This window comes from Nyctereutes procyonoides, unplaced genomic scaffold (genome assembly GCF_905146905.1).
Source record: "Nyctereutes procyonoides isolate TBG_1078 unplaced genomic scaffold, NYPRO_anot_genome, whole genome shotgun sequence".
Taxonomy (NCBI): Eukaryota; Metazoa; Chordata; class Mammalia; order Carnivora; family Canidae; genus Nyctereutes; species Nyctereutes procyonoides.
The window spans coordinates 33,042,147-33,063,148 of NW_026575051.1; the positions used below are offsets into that span (position 1 = coordinate 33,042,147).

The 21,002-nt window shown below is 33.7% G+C and overlaps 1 protein-coding gene across 13 annotated transcripts in view; it reads left to right on the forward strand.

Moving 5' to 3' along the window:
- The window catches only part of FAM135A (family with sequence similarity 135 member A), a 133,248-nt gene that overhangs the window by 15,584 nt on the left and 96,662 nt on the right, over positions 1-21,002 (forward strand). For 12 of the 13 annotated variants that reach the window (XM_055329697.1, XM_055329695.1, XM_055329696.1 and 9 more), the window contains 3 exons: positions 468-557; positions 2,002-2,117; positions 8,781-8,860. In XM_055329697.1, the coding sequence (XP_055185672.1) occupies positions 2,041-2,117; positions 8,781-8,860 (157 nt within the window). In that variant the 5' untranslated portion in view covers positions 468-557; positions 2,002-2,040. The remainder of the gene's footprint in view (positions 1-467; positions 558-2,001; positions 2,118-8,780; positions 8,861-21,002) is intronic. The other variant, XM_055329699.1, reaches the window with a different exon arrangement.

The following is a 21,002-nucleotide window of genomic DNA, read 5'->3' on the forward strand; positions in this document are numbered from 1 at the left end:
ATATTTGGGAGTGTGAACAAAACTATCTATAGTATATCTAGGCATTCTTTTTTGTCAATATATTTAAAATAGTTTGTGTGTGTATATACATTACGCACACATGCGCATTTTATATATTTGTAATTTCAGAAATCATTTACTCTACATAAGGAGTTATTTTAAAATAGTAAGTTTTACATCTAAAAATTAATAAACTTAACAATATTTTGATTATTTGTAAAGATTACTTCTGAGCCACTGAACTAAGAATCTTACTATTGTCCTTTGAAGTGTATACTAGGGAGTTCTTAACAAGGGTGTAACAGTTAATATTGTTATCAGTGAAACTGAATGGAAAATCCCTGAAACATTTCTGATAAGCCTTATGCAAGATAAAGATCTTTTAGATAAATTGAGATTGTTAGTCCTTAAAATGGACTTTTTTTATGTCTATTTTGTTTGAAATGTTATTTTTTTCTTTCTCATAGGGGGAACAATATATTTTCAGTAAGAATCAGTAACTGGAAGTACAAGTTTGGTTATTTCATAATGTTAAAATGAAGCTTTAACCAGCAGAGGTAAGAATATGTTTTACCTCTTTTGCATTTAAGTCATGAGATCAAAATATTTGTCGAGTTTCTATGAAGAATTATTTCAAAGGTTGTGAAGGGTCTGAGATTTTATCCCACTTGCAAGCTAACAAGTTAGCCTGCTGCAATGCCATGGATGTGGACAGAAGACATGAGACTCCTAGATCTAAGAAAAGGATGGTTTGCATGCATAGTAGTAGCAGTAGCTACAGTACCAGGCAACACCTGCATATGAGTAGGTTGTATTATAGGAGAGGAATCCTAAGTTTAGGGAGACCCAGATCTTTTATAATGGAAAGTAAGTCTGCCTGACTTATGCCTCAGGAGATTATCTCTGTTAAAGGGAAAATAAACAAATTTGCCTTCTGTTCCAGTATGAGACACTATCTCTGTTTGCTGATCCTACATCCTTGAAAAATAGTCTGGAACAGAGGCAGTCAGTGTCTGCTTGCAAAATATGCAGAAACAGGAGACTCTGGAGGATTGTCTTTCAACACTTTCTTACTCTGAATTGTGTTTTTAAAACATGCATTATTAATACAATACTATTTTGTAATAGTGAAAAGACAGAAATCACTGAAATATCCAACAATAGGAGATACTTTAAATCATAATATTCATATTGTAATAGTAAACAATTGAAAGTAATGTTGTAAAACTACATTTATTGACATACGTGCTCATCAAAAAATTAAATAAATATAAAGTGTGCATATAGTTTGATCCCAATTTTATAGAAATTTTATAAAAGCACACAAAAGTGAAGAATATATACCAAAGTATATGTCAATGGACAGAATCATGAATGTTTTTACTTTTGCTTGTCTGTATTTTTTTTAAACTCCTTTCAATGAATACTTTAGGCTTTTGTAATGAGGGGAAAAAATTTTTTTTTTTTTTTTGAAATTTAAGAACAAATAGTAATTTAAGAACTGTCCCCAAGAGGATGAACCGTCATGCATTTAAATGACGATTAAAGGATGCTAATTCTCTTTTTGACTTTGGAGTAGACTGGATGTGCAATATAGAGTTGGAAGAGAATAATGAGGTGACTTAATTTTTTTCTTTAGTATTTTATCTGTGATAAAGTCAAGGGTTTCTTTTAGCAATTTGCTCTATTATTTATCATATAGATGTCACAAAGGAAAGCATACTATTGGAATGCTTTCCAATTCTTTTAGAAAATGCATTCTATTGGAATGTATCTTAAATTATAATATTATTGTTATTTAGTAAGTATATCATTTGTAAGTATATTTAGTTGATTCTGATGCTGTTTAGTTGGGATAGACTGTGTTAGATATACGGACTAATTTATTTCATTTTTATTTTCTGCCTGTCATACTCTGAAACATGTTTAAATATTAGTTTTTTTGTAAATTGGCATTTTTGTCATTGTGCTTCTCATGATTTTCCCCCTACTTTTAATAAGGTGCTGTTACCAGATTTGTCTTCTCAGTATAAATTGAAAATGACTGAAGTTCAAGCAATGGTAGAATTCTCTGTGGAGCTAAACAAGTTCTACAATGTGGATTTATTTCAGAGAGGGTATGTATTTTAATATGAAGATGATATATTTTGCATAAGAAAAGATGTACAGATTTTCATTTAAATTTAATATATACTTATAATCCAGCATATATCAGGAAAACAAGCTATATTCAAGTAATTCTTTTCTTAGAGAAATTTAGTTTTAAGTAGATGCTTGAGAATTATTCACATGGATTTAGTGATAATGCTGGATATATGTAATGTGCATTTATGAATTTGTACTGAGTGTTGAAAGGACTTCTGTGAAAATGTTAAGATCTCATTTTGCTTGTAAAAAGTAGTGTATGGGGAAAATACATGTACAAAACAGCTAAGTGGGAATGCAAAATGACAAATCTTCAAGAAGTATATATAGAAAGTACTCTAGGAATCAAAACAAAAACATTTTTCTGGGTTAGTATGTTAGGAAAGGCATTTTGGAGAAATAGGGACAAAATATGGTTAAGACTTGTATAGGCAAAGGATAAAATGAAAAACTGTTTTGGGAGGAGAGAGCAACATGAATCAGGTCTTGGAAATAGGAATGAACATGCTATTTTAAAGAATTTTTAGGAAATTGGATATTTTTTAGGAGAATTGCAGAAGGAAAGATAGTAAAGAAAGGAGAGGTTATGTTTATGAAAGGCTCCTTATGTCTGAAGAAACAGCAGGGATTTGGAGAGCCATCATCAGTGGTTTCCAAGCAATAATGAAATTATCACTATTATTACAGTAAGCACTTACTAACAGGAAGATTGTGATATATTAGATTGATGGTTGTGCAGAAGAAACAGAAACATAGGGGACAATTTAGAGATGCCTGTAACTCTGAAGTTCTGTACTAAGAGTGGTACTAATGAAGCTTTATCAGAAGTAGGGTGAGAGATATTTTCTATTGAGGTTTTTCTTGTTTTGTTTTATTTTTGGTTTGTCTTGATTTTGCCATCTTGTTGAAAAAAAATAAAAACAGCTGTGCTCTGCTTCACCTCATAGTTTCTCACTCCTCGCAGGACAGGCTGGGCTTGTTTTCATGACAGAGACAGGAGTCAAAGAAAGAGAGCAGAGGATGCAGGGCCCCTTGAATTAGCACTTTTATTTTTTTTCCACTCCATTCTGTTGGTTAAGCAAGTTATAAGGCCAGCCCAGGAGTCTAGCCTGACAGTTCTTAAGCCAGTAAAACTTACTTTTAAAAATTTTATGAGGTTTCGGTATGTCTGATAGAGTTCATTCCAAGCTCTGAAGCCCAGACCCACAATTGTCCTTTGAGGCATGACTATTCTCTAGATGTAACCACTACTATTTGGGGATCAGAATTCTGTGGGATCATGCCCCTCAACTTCCTGAAAACCCTTTGTCAAACTGAGAATGTCTACTTAAACATTGCTTTAATTTCTTTAGAGCTCTAAAGAAAGGGATTTATAGCTACTCCTTTAATATGATCTTTGTCCATGGCACATTTTATTTTGAAAATTTTTAAGGAGACTGAAGATGAAAAAGGTTTTTTTTCTAATCTAGCAACTCCTGGTGCAGCTATATTCCCTCTACATTCTGTTTGTAAAATGACCAGTTCTTTCTTTAGCTTATCTCTTTCTTGGAAAACCTTATTATACTTAGCAAGGAGTAACCAGTTGACATTTTTAGCATTCTCCCTGGAAATTAGCTTGCTTAAGTCCCAAAGTTTCTTAGATACGTTGTCTAACAACTAGTAAGTTACTGCTGACAGTGTTTTTATCAAAAGTTTCATCACTGGGACACCTGGTTGGCTCAGCAGTTGGGCATCTGTCTTCAGCCCAGGGCATGATCCTGGGGACCTGGGATCGAGTCCCATGTCGGGCTCCCTGCATGGAGCCTGCTTCTCCCTCTGCTTCTGCCTGTGTCTCTGCCTCTGTCTCTTTGTCTCTCATGAATAAATAAATAAAATCTTAAAAAAAAAAGTTTCATCACTGTGTAACATGGGTTATCATTTTTTAAATCTCTATAATTTACTCATTTTTCTTGCTTCTACCTTTACCATTGTTTTGGTCCCAAAGTCAGTGCCACATATTTTAAGTTTTTGTTACGGTGCACACTACTTCTAAGTTACTGATTTCTGTTTTAGTAATGTATTGCCACAACAGTATAGCTAATGACAAACACAAAGCTTCAGTGGCATCACAACAATAAACATTCATTTTTGCTCACAAGTCTGTGGATCAGCTGAATGGTCTGTTCTTCTGGGCTGGCTTGGCTGATTTTGTTGGACTCACCTATGAATTCACACCCAACTGGCAGGTTGGCTGGGTGCTGGCTGATACAGAAAATGGCCTTATCTGGGTGGACTCCATTTTGTTTTATGATATCTCATCCTAGCTTATTCTCATGGAGGAGGTAGCATCCAAAGAGAAAGAAACTATTCAAGAAGACCTTTTAAGACCTAGGCTTGAAACTAGCACATTGTCATCTATGCCACATTACATTGCCCAAAACAAGTTGTAAGGCCAGCGCAGATTTAAGGGTAGGGAACTAAACTCTACTTCCTATTGGAAGTCAAGCTGCAAGATGTGTGGACACTGGGACAGGTGAAAAAATCAGAGACATTTTAAAAATCATTCTATTCTAACATTTTTTTGTTATTAATTTTTATGAGGCATTTCAGGGTAAGTATAGTAAGATTTAATGACTGATTCCATATGGAGGATGAGACTGAAAAAGCATTAAAAATACGTGTACAGAATATATGTGATATGTAAGATACTACTTTGAAGTTGCTCAGCAAAGAAAAAGTACGGATGAATCAAATACAGCAAAAGTCTTCCTAATTGTTGAAAATGAGTAGTGGGCATATGGGTTCATTGCTCTAGTTTTTGCAAATTGGGTATTTTTAATAAGAAATTTAAAAGATAATGCTGAAGTTTTAAATCCTATTGACTTGTACAGTATTAGTAATGTTGAAATCAATAAGGAGGTTGAAAATTTGTTCATTTTGATATATTGAGTTTGTGAGATATCCAAGTGGAGATAGTTCATAATTAATTGAAGGTTTGGAACTGGAGATAAAGATTAAGTGAATTGTTATTCCTTTTTTTTTTTTTCCAATCATCATAAACATAGCATGTGTAATTGCTATTTTCATTAGTTTCCTCATATTCTACAATCTGGTTTCCCCATCCATTGAAGACCTTTGAAGAATATTATTATGTTTCTGATCTTTCAAAAATCTAATGGTTAGAGGATCATTGATTTTAGATACATTGCTTGGCTTGTCTTTAATTGAGGTATAATTGACATACAATATTGTACTAGTTTCAGGTGTACAACATAGTGATTTGACATAGGTCTACATTACAAAATGATCACCACAATAAGTCTATTTACTATGTGTCACCATACAAAGTTAATACCAGATTATTGACTTTATTCCCCATGTTGTATGTTACATCCCTATGACTTATTTATTTTTTAACTGGAAGTTTGTACTTCTTGATAACCTATACCCATTTTGCTCCCCTCAGCCTTCCTCCCCTCCAGCAGCCATCAATCTGTTCTCTGATTCACTGAGTCTAGGTTTTGTTTTGTTTGTTTTGTTTTTTAGATTCCACATGTAAGTGAAATCATGCAGTATTTTGTCTTTCTCTTACTTATTCCAGTCAGCATAGTACCTTCAAGGTCCATCGATGTCACAAATGGCAAGATATTACTCTTTTTTTTTTTTAATGACTGAGTAGTGTCCATTGTATATATATCACATCTTATTCATTCATTGATTAATGGACACTTAGATGGTTTCCATATCTTAGCTATTGTAAATAATGCTAAAATGAACATAGGGGTGCATATACCTTTTTGAATTAGTGTTTTTGTGTTCTTCAGGCAGAAGTAGTTCTATTTTTAATTTTTCCGGGAACCTCCATAGTTTTCCATAGTGGCTACACCAATTTACACTCTCACTAACAGTGCACAAGAGTTCCCTTTTCTCCACATCTTCAGCACTTATCTTTTGACGTTTTGATAGTAGTCATTTTAACAGGTGTGAGGTGACATTTCATTGTGGTTTTAATTTGCATTTCCCTGATAGTGATGTTGAACATTTTTTTCATATACCTATATAGCTTCTTTGGAACAATGTCTAGTTAGATCTTTTGCGCATTTTTAAAAAGGATTTTTCTTTATTCGAGAGAGAGCAGAGAAAGAGAGCAAATGATCAGGGAGCAAGGGCAGAGGGAGAGAGAAAAACAGACTCCCCACTGATCAGGGATCCTGATGTGGGACTCGGTCTTAGGACCCCAGATTCATGACCTGAGCTGAAGGCAGATGCTTAACCAACTGAGCCACTCAGGTGCCCCTCTTTTGCCCATTTTTAAATAAGACTGTTTGGTTGGGGTTTTTTCTTTTTTTCTTTTGGAGGTCTGGTGGTTTTTTTCTATTGAGTTGTATGAGTTCTTTATAATAATTTTAGATATTAGCCCCTTATCAGATACATGACTTTCAAATATTTTCTCATTTAGTAAGTTTCCTTTTCATTTTGTTGATGGTTTCCTTTGCTGTGTAGAAGCTTTTTAGTCTGATGTAGTTCCAGTTGTTTATTTTTGCTTTTTGTTGCCTTTGCTTTTGGTGTCAGAGTCAAAAAATCATCACTAAGACCTATGTCAAGGAGCCTACTACCTATGTTTTCTTTTATTTTACTTAATGTTTAGTTAAAATTCTCAGCATGAGGAGTTGATTAGTTCCTAGAAATCTTTGTTCTTTTGTTCTCCTCTGGTTCTAGGGCTTCTATGATTCCACTTTGATTTTTGGTTTTAGTCATCTCATGTTTTCAATCTGACCTCATCTTAATCTCAACTAATTATCTATCTTTATTTATGGAGTTTTGCCTTGTTTCTTTAAAGCCAAATTGTGACTCCCAGGGTTCTAGATTTAATTGGCTAGCTTTTCATTCACTCTTCTTTAATTCTGGCTTTGTGGCCTGACCATACACTCTCTCCAATGCTATACCTTGCTATGAATAATAGTAGAAATATATTTATGTATTTTAATCTTTGTATTATTTACAAGTTTAATAATTTAAACTATTAGGAAATTATTAATAAAAATAAACAAAATATTCTGTTCCCTTGTGTACATCTAAACTCATCCCAATTTGTAATCTTGATTTAGCTTTTAGTAATCCTGTTTGTGTGTCATGTGTATATATGTGTGTATAAATGTGTATATCCTCCATTACATGTACACATTTGCAGTGTAATGATGATAAAACACAAACATAATGTTTACTGCAAATTTTTTATTCTACATAAACTGTTATTCTAATGACTGGTTGATTTTTATATATAGATATAAAAATTATAAAATCCTACAGAATAAATAAAGTACATAAACAAATAGCTCTGACCTTGAAAATATGCTGAATTCTTTAAACCAAATGCATGTCTTTATTTTGTAATTTATTGTATTAAACCAATTTTCAAAAACCATTATAATCTATATTTTCTCAAAATTATGCTTAAGAATAATTTACCTTTATTAATTTTTATTTTTTATTTATTTATTTTTAAGATTTTATTTATTCATGAGAGACAGAGAGAGAGGCAGAGACATAGATGGAGAAGCAGGCTCCTCACAGGGAGCCTGGTACAGAACTCGATCCCTGGACCCGGGATCATACCCTGAGCCCAAGGCAGCCGCTCAACCACTGAGCTACCCAGGCATCCCTCTTTATTATTTTTTAAAAGAAAAAAATGAGTAACCAAATTAAGCAGTGAAAAATCTAAGGTGTGATACTAACTCCTTTTGTTGCTATGACATTCTCTCATTTAAAGTAAGAAATATTGGACACCTGGGTGGCTTAGTCTGTTAAGTGTCTGCCTTTGGCTCAGGTCATGATCCCTGGGTCCTGGTATCCAGTCCCATGTCCAGTTCCCCGCTGGGGAGGGAGTTGACTTCTTCTTCTGCCCCTCCCCCTTGCTTGTGCTCTCTCTCATGCACTCTGTCTCTCTCAAATAAGTAAAATCTTAAAAAAAAACAAACACTTCTACATTTCTTTTGTTTCTCTCATTCATCTTTATACATGCCCATTTCTGTTTGGGTTTTCTTGCATGCTGCTGATATTTGACCTGTGGATCTGATATATTTCTTTTTTTTTTAATATTTTTTAAAGATTTTATTTATTTATTCATGAGAGATACAGAGAGAGAGATAGGCAGAGACACAGGCAGAGGGAGAAGCAGGCTCCATGCAGGGAGCCTGATGTGGGACTCGATCCCGGGTCTCCAGGATCGCGCCCTGGGCCAAAGGCAGGCGCTAAACCGCTGCGCCACCCAGGGATCCCCTGATATATTTCTTTTCACCAATAATAAATATTATGGGAAGGGTGCCAGGTTGTCTCATTTGTTTAAACAGCTGACTCTGGATTTTGGCACAGGTCATGATCTCTCAGGGTCATGGGATTGAGCCCTGCCTTGGCTCTGTGCTCAGCACGGAATTGGCTTGTCGTTCTCCCTCTACTCTCCCCCCCTCCCCTGCCAAATAATAAAATAAATAAAAATTTTTAAAATAAATAAATCTTTTAAAAATAAATAAATATTATGGGAGATTGATATAAGCACACCAAATTTATAACTTAATACATACAGATATATAGAAATTGGGGCATTGTATATTTTAAAATATAGTTTGAAATGATTTTTTGGGTCTATTTTCCTTTAGTTTTTACCAGATACGTGCATCTATGAAAATTCCACCAAGAGTTCCCCACAGAGTAGAAGCTAGTTTGTTACATGCAACAGGTAAGCCAAGGAATATTTTTAACTTTTAAGAAAAGTTTGAAGCAACATTATAATGGCAATAATAACTTTTAATTATTTTTATTTTTTTAATTACAAATACAGGATACCAAAGAGTATCATTATAATAAATATATTTGAGGCCTCAATAAAATAGACTTGATTATAGGTTCTTTGTCTTTCTCTATGATTTCTTATGATGAGCATATGAAAGAAGGTATGTGAAATTTCCACAAAAACAAATATAAGAAGGGGTGGTGTCAGTTATGTCATGTAAGATATAATTTTTAAAAATACACAGTGAATGTGGACATATAATTTGATAAATGAGTACAAAGGTGTTTTATTATAAAGTTTTAAAGTATGCCTTTGAGAATGTTTTTTTAACCACATTTTTGGTGTGGGTTAACTACTCTAGTTAAACAAAATGCAGAAAGTAATGTATATGGTTTAAGATAGATACGTTATAGCAGCTTGGTTATTTACTTATATTCTGTATTAAAATGTTTGAACCAAACCCAGTGGTCCTGATATGATCAGTGGACATATTTTCAGCTTTCCTGATATAGTATACTCTGTTTCATTCTATGAAGTTAGGAAATGCAATGGTTAATGAAATATTCTAGAAAGTTACCATATATGTCAAATATGAATAATGAGTACACCTCACACTAAAGCCATGCTGAGCATAATTCAGCCTATTTTACAATTTAAGAAAATATTCTGGAAATTTGAAGTGTTTGGGATTATCTTTTTAGTATCCTGTGGGTACTAAAATGCGAGGTAATAATAGATTTAATGAATGGTACACAATGGAGAGTTTATTCTGTCTTCCTGAAGACTCTCAAAATGCTCAGGGAGACTTATTGCTTATGACCAAAAAATATGTACATTCTTTTAAAAAAAAACAATATTTTTTCTTGCTGGCATACATATTAAAGTGTATATTTATTGTCATTTGAACTGTTGTAAGTCCACTTTCTATGAAATACAGAGGTTAAAATAATTAATTACTATTACAAGATAGACTTGGTCCTTCCTTAATGTGGTAGACTAAATGTCTTGCCTATTGTATTTTCTAAAGTTGCCAGTTGAAAAAAATAGAATGATCTTTTTCTCTGACTCCCTTTTTATTTTTAAGCTTTATTGAGAAATAATTGACAAATAGAATTTCATATATTTAAAGTGTACAATGTGATTTGTTATATATACATTATGAAATAATTACCACAAACAAGATAATTAGCACATCCATCACCTCACATAGTGTACTCTTATGTGTATGTGTGGTGAAAATGCTTAAGATCCACTCTTAAATTTAAGTATACAGTACTTTATTATTAAATGTAGTCACCATGCTGTGCACATTAGATAGAGCTTACTCATAACAAAGTTAATCAACCCATATCTTCCTATTTCTCTCACCTTCTACCCCCTGGCAAGCATAGTTCTGCTGTCTGTTTCTATGAAATCAACTTTTTGGTTTGGTTTGGTTTGGTTTCCACATGTAAGTGATTCCATGCAGTATTTGTCTTTCTCTGTCTGACAGTTATCTCACTTAGCAGATGCCCTCCGGGTTCATCCATACTGTTGCAAATGGCAAGATTTCTATCTTTATAGCTGAATAAGATACCTCTCTCTCCCTCTGGCTGTGGCTCCCTCTTTGTATGTGTGTGTGTTATACCACATTTTCTTAATCCACTCATCTGTTGATAGATACTTAGGTTATTTCCTTACCTTGGATATTGTGACTAATGCTGCAGTAAATATGGTAGTGCAGATTTCTTTTCATCATATTAATTTCATTTCTTTCAAACATATACCCATGAGTGGGATTGCTGGATCATTAGGATAGTTGTAATTTTAATTTTTTTAGAAACCTCCACACAATTTTCCATAGCAGCTGCACCAACTTTCACTCCCACCAACAGTGCACAAGATTTCTCCTTTCTCCATGCCTTCACCAGCACTTGTTTATTTTGACATTTTGATATAGGAGTTCTAACAGGTGTGAGCTAATATCTCTTTGTGTTGCTTTTTTAAAATAAAAAAAAAGATGTATTTATTTATTTATTAGAGAGCACATGCACAAACGAACTGAGGGAGGTGAGGGAGAGGGAGGGAGAGGATCTCAAGCAGACTCCCTGTTGAGCTTGGAGCAGGATTCTGGGCTCAATCTCCAGGACCCTAAGATCATGACCTGAGCCAAAATCAAGAGCCAAATGCTTAACTAACTGGGCCGCCCAGGCGCTCCATCTGTGTGGTTTTGATTTACATTTTCCCTGGTGATGAGTGATGTTGAGCACCTTTTTATCGTACCTATCAGTCATCTGTGTCTTCTTTAAAAAAATGTCTACTCAGATCTTCTACCCAGTTTTTAATCAGATTATTTTTCTGCTATTGATCTATGAGTTCTTTTTTTTTTTTGGATATTCATCTCCTTAGATTTCAAATATTTTTTTACATTTTATAGGTTGTCTTTTAATTTTGTTGATGGTTTCCTTTGCTTTGCAGAAGCTTAATAGTTTGATGTAATCTCACTTCTTTATTTTTGCGTTTGCTTTTGGGATCAAATCCGAAGAATAATCTCCAAAACCAATGTCCAGGACCTTTTCTCTTATGTTTTCTTATAGGAGTTTTATGGTTTAGGTCTTAAATTTAAGTCTTTCATTGAATTTGAGTTAATTTCTGTGAGTGATGTAAGATAGGGGTGTAGTTTCATTCTTTTGCCTGTGGATATCCAATTTTCTCAGCACCTTTAAGAGACTATCCTTTCTCCATGATAGGTTCTTGGTACTTTGTCAAAGATTAGTTGACCATGCATGTATAGGTTTATTTCTAGGCTCTATTCTCTTCCATTGGTCTGTATCCCTGTTTTTATGTCATTATCATACTGTTTTGATTACTGTAGCCTTTTTTTTTTAAGATTTTATTTATTTATTCATGAGAGGCACACAGAGAGAGGCAGAGACATAGACAGAGGGAGAACCAGGCCCCCTGCGGGAGCCCAACATGGGGACTCAATCCCAGGACCCCGGGACCACAACCTGAGCCAAAGGCAGATGCTCAACCACTGAGCCACCCAGATGCCCCAATTACTGTAGCCTTTTAATAGTAATATTATAGCCTTGAAATCAGGAAGTGTGATGGCTCTAGGTTTGTTCATTTTTTAAGATTGCTGTAGCTATTTAGAGTCTTTTGTGGTTTCATATGAATTTAGGATAATTTTTTCTATTTCTGTGAAAAATGCCATTGAAATTGTGATAAAGATTGTTTTGAATCTGTAGATCATGTGGGATAGTGTGGACATTTTAACAATATTACTCTTCCAATCTAAGAACACAGGATATCTCTCCTTTTATTTGTGCCTTCTTCCGTTTCTTTCATCAGTATCATAGCTTTTAGTGTATATGTTTTTATCACCTTGGTTAAATTTATTCCTAAGTATTTTATTATTTTCAGTGCTATTGTAAATGGAATTTCTCCTCTTTTTAAATAATTGAGTGATTTTACATTTATGAAATAAACATGCACAGAGCAACTTCCTTTTATTTTTTATTGAAGTATAGTTGACATATAATGCTATATTAATTTCAGATAAACAACACAGTGGTGGGATTGCTTTCTTGATTTCTCTTTTAAGTAGCTCATTGTTCATATATAGACAAACAACTGATTTTTGTATGTTGATTTTGTGTCCTACAATTTTGCTGAATTTGTTGATTAGTTCTGACAACCTTTTGGTGGAATCTTTAGATCATGTCATCTGCATACAGATAATTTTACTTCTTCCTTTCCTATTTGAATGTGTATATAATTTCTTTTTATTGCCCAATTGCTGTTGCTTGGATTTCCAGTGCTATGTTGAATAGAAGTGATGAGAGTGGGTACCCTTGTTTCTAACTTTAGAGGAAAGATTTTAACTTTTCACCGTTGGGTATGATGTTAGCTTGCTGTGGGCTTGTCCTATTCGGCCTTTATTACATTGAGGTACATTTCTTCTATACCTACTTTATTGAAGTCTTTATCATGAAAGTATGTTGAATCCTACATCTACTGAAATGATGATATGACTTTTATCCTTCATTCTGTTAATATGGTATATCATGTTTATTTGCATATTGCAAAGCATCCTTGCATCCCAGGGATAAATCTCTTGACCATAGTATATGATTCTTTTAAAATACTCTTGGAATTGGTATGTTAGTATTTTGTTTTTGCATTGGTGTTCATCAGGGATATTGGCCAGTGATCTTCTTATCTTCTTTTCTTGTAACGCACTTGTCTGGCTTCCATATCAGGGTAATGCTGGCCTTTTAAAATGAGCTTGAAAGTGTTCCTTCCTGATCAATTTTTTTTGGAAAAATTTGAGAAGGATATGTATTCATTCATCTCTAAGTGTTTGGTAGGATTCACCAGTTAAATCATCTGGTCCTGGCTTCTATATGTTGGGAGATTTTTTATTATTGATTCAGTCTCTTATTGGTCTGTTCAGATTTTGTTTCTTCATGATTCAGTCTTGGTAAGATGTATGTTTCTAAAAGTTTATCTGTTTCTTCTAGTTTATCTAATTTTTCATTGATTGTTCATTGTTGTCCCTTATTCTTGTATTTTCGTGGTATTAGTTGTTAGTGGCTTTCATTTATAATTATTTGAATTATGTTTTTTTCATAGCTTAGAGGTTTGTTGATTTGTTTACCTTTTCAAAAAACCAACTGTTGATTTCATTGATGTTTTCTGTTGTCTTTTTTATTCTCTATTTCATTTAATTCCACTCTGATCTTTGTTGTTCCCTTCCTTCTGCTAACTTTGGGATTAGTTTATTCTTCTTCTGGCACATTCAGGGGTGAGAGGTCTTTCTAGGTTATTTGTATAGCAGAAATATTACATGTAATTAATGTCATTTTCAGAGTAATTTTTTTTAACATTATGACAAATGGTATTTCAGAAATACCCAAATAGAGGATATCCCGGGCAGCTCAGCAGTTTAGAGCCTGCCTTCGGCCTGGGGCATGATCCTGGAGACCTGGCATCAAGTCCCACATCAGGCTCCCTGCATGGAGCCTGCTTCTCTCTCAGCCTATGTCTCTGCCTCTCTCTCTCTCTGTCTCTCTCTCTCTGTCTTTCATGAATGGATGAATAAAATCTTTAAAAAGAAAGAAAAAGAAAGAAAGAAAGGAAGGAAGGAAGGAAGGAAGGAAGGAAGGAAGGAAGGAAGGAAGGAAGGAAGGAAGAAAAGACCCAAATGGAGTACTTTCTTTTTAAGTGCTTTTTCCTGGACACAGATTTTTGTTTGGTTTTAATTAGTTGTAACCCCAGATTTAGACATTGTTGCTATTTCAGCTTCTAATACTACTAATTTTGTATTATTGACTGTGAAATGTCCATTATCTGATCATTTACGAGTGTGTGGAAAGGAAATATCTTTTAAAAATAGTTTATAGCAGACACCAGTCTTTAAAAGAGAAGCCTGGGTTTGGAAAGCAATAGAATTGCATAATACATGATTTTAGTTTATATGCAAAAACAATTATATGTATATTTTTACAGTATTATACAAGAAAGTGTTTAAGAGGCTGCATACTTTTTCATTAAATTATAACAACCAAAATGGGAAACATGAGAACTGGATTTTGAACAGAAGAAGAAAAATAATTTCTTTCAAAATTTGTCATGTCTAAAACGTAATACCTAATATAATTTCTCAAGATCTTTTTTTATCCTAATGCTGTATTGATTTTGTTTTTCTTTGATTCAGAATATCTTATTTTTCTTATTTATGGTACACAGTGATATCTATAGATTTTTACAAATGACCCTTCACAAATTATGAGATGTGCTACTTTCCTCATCCCAGTAGCATTCTCAGCATGATTATCTTTTATATGTGTGTAGTTTTCCACAGGTTCTTGTTTCATCCTCTGAACACCTCGATGATAATGTAAATCTGGTAATTTAGTTGTATTACCTGCCAGTGTGCCCCAAAATAGCCTATCATGTTGAGTGTTTAAGTTCATATGGAAACTATAAAGAACATTGGTTGATGGAATTGGTGACTTATTAAGGCTCACAGGTATGGTGGATCCAAAATAGTTTCTCATGCCCAGATGAGCTTTTCCTCATCAGCAGTCTGGAAAAGAAAGAGGGAGAAAGAGAGCTAGCTCATACATGCAAAGAAGGCAACAAATTTTTTCCAGTTTTGGAGATACTGATTTGGTTTTCTTTTTATGTCCTTCTTCCTTCAAGTTTTGTTTTATTTTAAGATAGTATTTAAGAGTTCCAAGAGTGTGTGTCTTTTTAATATTAATAAATTTGTTAGGAAAAGTTATCCTTCCCAAAATATTCTGCTTCCAGAAATTACTCCTATGAATTTGGCTGACTTTATTTTAATACATATCATTAATTTCTAGACTCATCCTTGACAACATAAATATATCCATATAGAAGTAATTTTTTCTTTATCCTGTGTGTTAATTCTCTTTTTACCTCTGTTCCTTAAAAATTTGCTTTTTTCTTCTAAGTGCTTGGATTTTCTCTATACTTTTTTATTACATGCCCTATTTTTCTGTTTGATTTGTACTGTCACTTCAAGACCTTTTCTTTCCAGCACTGTATTTTACTGTAATTCCTACACTTTGTGTATATTTCTGGAAAACTTTTAGAAGAAGAAAGAAATAATTTTGTCTGTGAGTTGCAGAAGGGCAGGTTAGATGTAGTAGGAATTAGATGGTATTATACAGCTTATTGCAACACATTTAAATTATTTCCGGCATGAAATTGTGCTGACAGTGAGAGGTTTGAGTCAGGAAATAGCTGTCATCTACAATAGCATCAGTCATAAGAGACAATGAGTATTTATAGAGCTGTTGAAAATTGATTAATAAAATTTTCACAGACTTCTACAACAAAGTCATTGCCTGTTCTAGGAAACTGGCCTCAGTTTGAAATGTTAGAGCGCTATGTACAATTTTGATAAAAAATTCAAATAACAATTCCCCATTTATAATAATGCTAGTATTTTTAAAAGAAACATATATTGTTTCATTTGCTTTTTATTTTCCACCCATCCCTTTTTTCTGGAAAAAAAATAATTTTATGCAAATAATACAAATAGTTAAAAACTCTCTTAGTCCAGAAAGATTTGTAATGAAAATAGTTAATTCTCTAGATGCAGCCACTTTTTTTTAAAAGATTTTATTTATTTATTCATGAGAGGCACAGAGAGAGAGAGAGAGAGGCAGAGACACAGGCAGAAGGAGAAGCAGGCTCCATGCAGGAAGCCCGACATGGGACTCATGGACTCAATCCCAGGACTCCAGGATCACGCCCTGGGCTGAAGGCGGTGCTAAACTGCCTGAGTGCTGAGCCACCCAGGCTGTGCCCAATGCATCCACCTTTAACTATTCCTCTAATTTTAATGGCTTCCTCTATATAGACATTTTCGCTTCCTGGTATGATGAATGACAACTTAATCTTAAACTATTTTCTTCCCTCCTTCCCCCCTACTTTTTAAGAGATATCATTATTCCCATATCTTTCTTTGACTTTGAAATTACTATTAAATAATGAATTGTTTAAAACTCCACTTCCTATTTCAACAAACATGACAAACACTATTGTGTAATATAAGGATATAAGCAGTCTTGTCTCTTTTTTCAAATTAGCTCTGTTCCTCTACCTTTCAACCTATTAAGTATGTCCTTTGTTTTATATTATCAACATTGCTAACATTCATATTCTGTTTTGTAACTGTAGTTAAATCTTAATGTGCTCTGTCTCTGGATTGATTCCAAATTGGAAAACAAGTAAACAGCATTTTCATTTTTATGGTAACACGAGAGAGAACATGTTTAAAAAGGTAAAATGACTCTCCAGCATAAAGAAGGAAGATCTTAATTAAGTTTCTGGCAAGACAGGACAAATCTATTTATCATTTTGGTATTGATCTGAGTCACTTGTGGTATAGAGATAGCTAAAGGTATATCTTAGGTATTTCAGAAGCTTTTATATTCAAATATGCAGCTCTGTTGTAGTTAACAAAGTAGTGACTTGGAATCAGGATACCAGCTTCCTTTTTTCTGTTACCTTGGAAAACTCACTTCACCTCTGTGAGCTTCAGTTTCTCATCTGGGAAGTGTATTACCTGCTTTATAAGGTTGTTGTTTGTTAAATAGGTGAAACTTCTCAGCAAACTGTAGAGGGCTGCATACATGTAAAATATTATTTAACTTCTAGAAATATAAGAAAGAATGAGAAGCAGTCACATTTTGTCTCATTTACTATACTGTTTGTGAACCATTTAATGTAAAGAGCTGAAAGTGATGAAAAAGTTATTTTGATGTTTTCCTGTGATTTATATAATTGTGAAGCATAGTACGTACATAGGAAAACGTCTCCTGTTAACAAGTAAATTAAAAAAAATTAATAAAGCTATTTCTGGGATAAGAAGAATGAACTAGAATGACCAAGGGCAAGAAGGGAAATCCAAAGGGAAGAAGAAACCTCACAAAAGACCCCTACATTAAAAAAAAAAAAGACCCCTACATTTATAACTTATCAAGGAAATCTAAGTATTTATGCTTGTATTTCTATGCTTATAAAACTAACTTAATCTGTAGATAGTGTTTGAATTGCAGTGTTTGTATTTGTTCAGCTATGCACTAGCAAGTCTTGTTCTGCCACTTACTAGCTATTTAGTCTTAAGCAAATTTTTCACTCTCTCCTGGCCTAACCTAATCAGTGAATGGAAATAACCCCTTTCTTACAGTGTATTTGTGAATATTAAGTGAGCAAATTAGATAAAGAGACCTGGTATAATACTCAGTAAATATTGATTTCCTTTTTCATGCCCTCTATTTCTATCCTAAATTGCCCCAGATGGTAAAAATACTGAAATAAGATGGACTCTATAGAGTTTCAGAAGCAACTTGATCTAAAGAAAGACAGTCATGGAGTTGCCTGGCAACCATTTATTGCCTTTTCCTTCTCAGTTCTCAAGAGTTATCCTTATACATAGGATAGCTGAGTGATATGGTTTAGCCTTTATATACCTCCTTTGGGTCTTCTTCCCCAATAAGACAGCTACTTCTTACTAGTGTAAGGGTTCTGTGATAAGTGTAAGAATGAACTGCATACCTATGTTTAAACTCCTTTATCAGGGCAGCCCGGGTGGCTCAGTGGTTTAGCACAGCCTTCAGCCCAGGGCCTGATCCTGGAGACCCGGGATCGAGTCCCACATCAGGCTCCCTGGATGGAGCCTGCTTCTCCCTCTGCCTATGTCTCTGCCGCTCTCTCTCTGTGTCTCTCACTAGTAAAAATAAATAAATAAAATCTTTAAAAACAAAACAAACAAAAAACTTCTTTATCAATGTGACGTAGAAGACCAAGCACAGACTTTGGGGCAAAGAGCAATGGCGTTTGCTTCTGGGTAAATTATTTAAATTATCAGAGCTTTGGTGTCTCTAAAATGGATATATTAGTCCCTGCCCTATAAAATTGCCTAAGGGATTAGTAACAGTATAAACACAGTGCCCCTGCACGTAGTAAGTCCTCTATGGATGATAGTAGTAGTAGTAAAATAAAACTGCTACATTTTTCTTTTTTTTTTTTAGTGACTAAATTTAATATATAATGTATAAATTTGAGGTATATGTGTTATTTTGAAACATTTATTATAATGTGATTGTTGTAGCAATATTTATTGACATTACATAATTGTAGAACAATATTGTTGCCTCTATTCATTATACTGTGCAGTAGATTTCTATGGCTTATTTACTACTATTTGCAGGTTTGTATTCTTAAACAACATCAGTCTTATCTCCCCACTTCCTCATCCCCTGCTAACCACCATTTTACTCTTTGTTTTTGACAAGTTTGACGTTTTTAGATTCTACAAATAAGTGATATACATTATTTTTTATTTTTCTGACCTATGTCACTTAACATAATGTGCTCAAGGTCCATTCATATTGTTGTAAATGGCAAGATAGTCTACTTTCTAATAGCTAAATATTATTCCACTGTGTGTGTATATGTGTATATCTCTATACATACATACATATATATATATATATATATATAAACAATGAATGAATGGATAAAAGAGATGTGAGCACATCTTTTTTTATCCATTCATTCATTGTTTATATATATTGGCTATTGTGAATAATGCTGCAGGAAACATAGGAGTGCATTTATATCTTTGAAATCTTGTTTTCATTTCCTTTAGGTATATACCCAGAAGTGGAATTGCTGGATTGTATGGCAGATTTATTTTTAGCTTTTTAAGGAGCCTCCATATTGTTTTCCATAGTGGTCAGATCAATGTGCATTCCCACCAGTAGCATATAGTATTCCCCCCCCCCCCACATCCTCATTAGCACCTCTTGTCTCTTGTTTTCTAGATAATAAGCATTCCAATACATGTAAGGTGATATCTTGTATTGTTGATTAGCATTTCCCTGATGAAATGAGCATCTTTTCATATGCCTATTGGCCATTTTGATATCCTTTTTTGAAAACTTTCTATGTAGTTCATCTACAAGACTGCTATTTATAAGAAGAAAGAAGGGAAAATTGCATAAAACCTCAATAATGTATGGGGAAAGTCTTATTGCTAAAATACATATATATATGTATTCCCCACTTGGATAGAAGTTTCACAGCTAGATAAGCATTTGGACTAATAAGAAATCAACCCTGGTTAAAAAAAAAAAAGAAATTAAAAAAAAAGTAATTTCCAGTTATTTGTATTTGGCCAGAGTTTTTCTAAGACCATCCATTCTGATAAAATTCTTTGTGTGTATATGTATTCCTTGCCTACCACTACCCAGTGTTTTTTATAAAGGTGATAGCAGTTAAGAACAAGTTAATATCAAGAGAAAAGGAAGGCTGGAAATAAAAGATAGCTATCAAAGTAAAGAGGGGTTGTCCCCTTGTTACTTTGCCTTGATGTAGTGGTTAATTGGCCACTTGAAATGAAGCTTCAAATATTTAGACGTGATGGTCGAAGAGTCATCTGTTTCTCCCTTACTAGTTGTCTCCTTAAGTTTTTCCCAACCACCATCTATCTTTTCAAGGTCTTCCTTTGAAACCCATTGAAATATTTTAACAGTTTTGCTGAATTGTTGAGATTTTTCGTGATTTGACCCTTTCCTACATGTCTAACGTTATTTCCCACCATCTTCTTGTGGATTCTCCCTATGGAACCACTTCCATTTTCTCAAATTTGATGGATCCTAACTTACCTCAAATTTTGTGCATATTTTTCCCACCTCATCTCCTTTGTGAAGCCATAGATAACTCCCAGTTAAATGCTTTCTTTGCTGTGTTTCATAGCATTTTCTATATACATCTTTTACTTCTTAGCATGTTATAATTTTTTTATTTATAATATAAATCAAACATATAGATACAATCAAACATCAAGAATCATTAAAGAAGAGTGCTTTTGTAAAATGAGGAAAATTTAAAGAAATACACAGGTAGAGAATTCATTTCATGTCACTAATCCATTGCTGTTAACAGTAACTGAATAATCTCAATAATCATGAAGGGAAAACTCACCATAGAATTAGTGCCTTCAATAAGCTTTGCATAACTTATAAAATTTGAGTCCATTTGGCATTATAAGCCTCCATTTTGCTTTCCCTACGTGCAATAATTTCTTTCTGTCACTGCCATTATTTGTCTTTTTACCTGGCTTAACAGATAGTGATAATTACACTGGCATTTGCTTTGGTCTCCAAAGTAGGGAGTTAAGAGATTATCACATTGTAGTGCAATTATTTGCTTGAATGTTTCTATTCAAACTAGATTGGGAACTCAGAACAAGGGTAGGGTTCTCCTTTATGTTCATATCTCTTAGTTCTCAATATTTTAGAAGCTAAATAAGTTATGGTTGAATGAATGCTCACTTGTTCACAAAATAAATAACATATCAATGCCCACTGTTTAACCAATGGAAATGGAAATGCGAAAGATGGTGATAGGAATAAAAAATAAAATTAAATTATCATGACTTAATGTAAGTGTTTGTAGGTCTCTATCACAGGTCTTTAAAAGTGTAAATCTGATGTTTGGGATAGCAGATAACTGATAGGCAAGGTGAAAATAGATTTCTTTGAACAAGTAGGGTACTAAA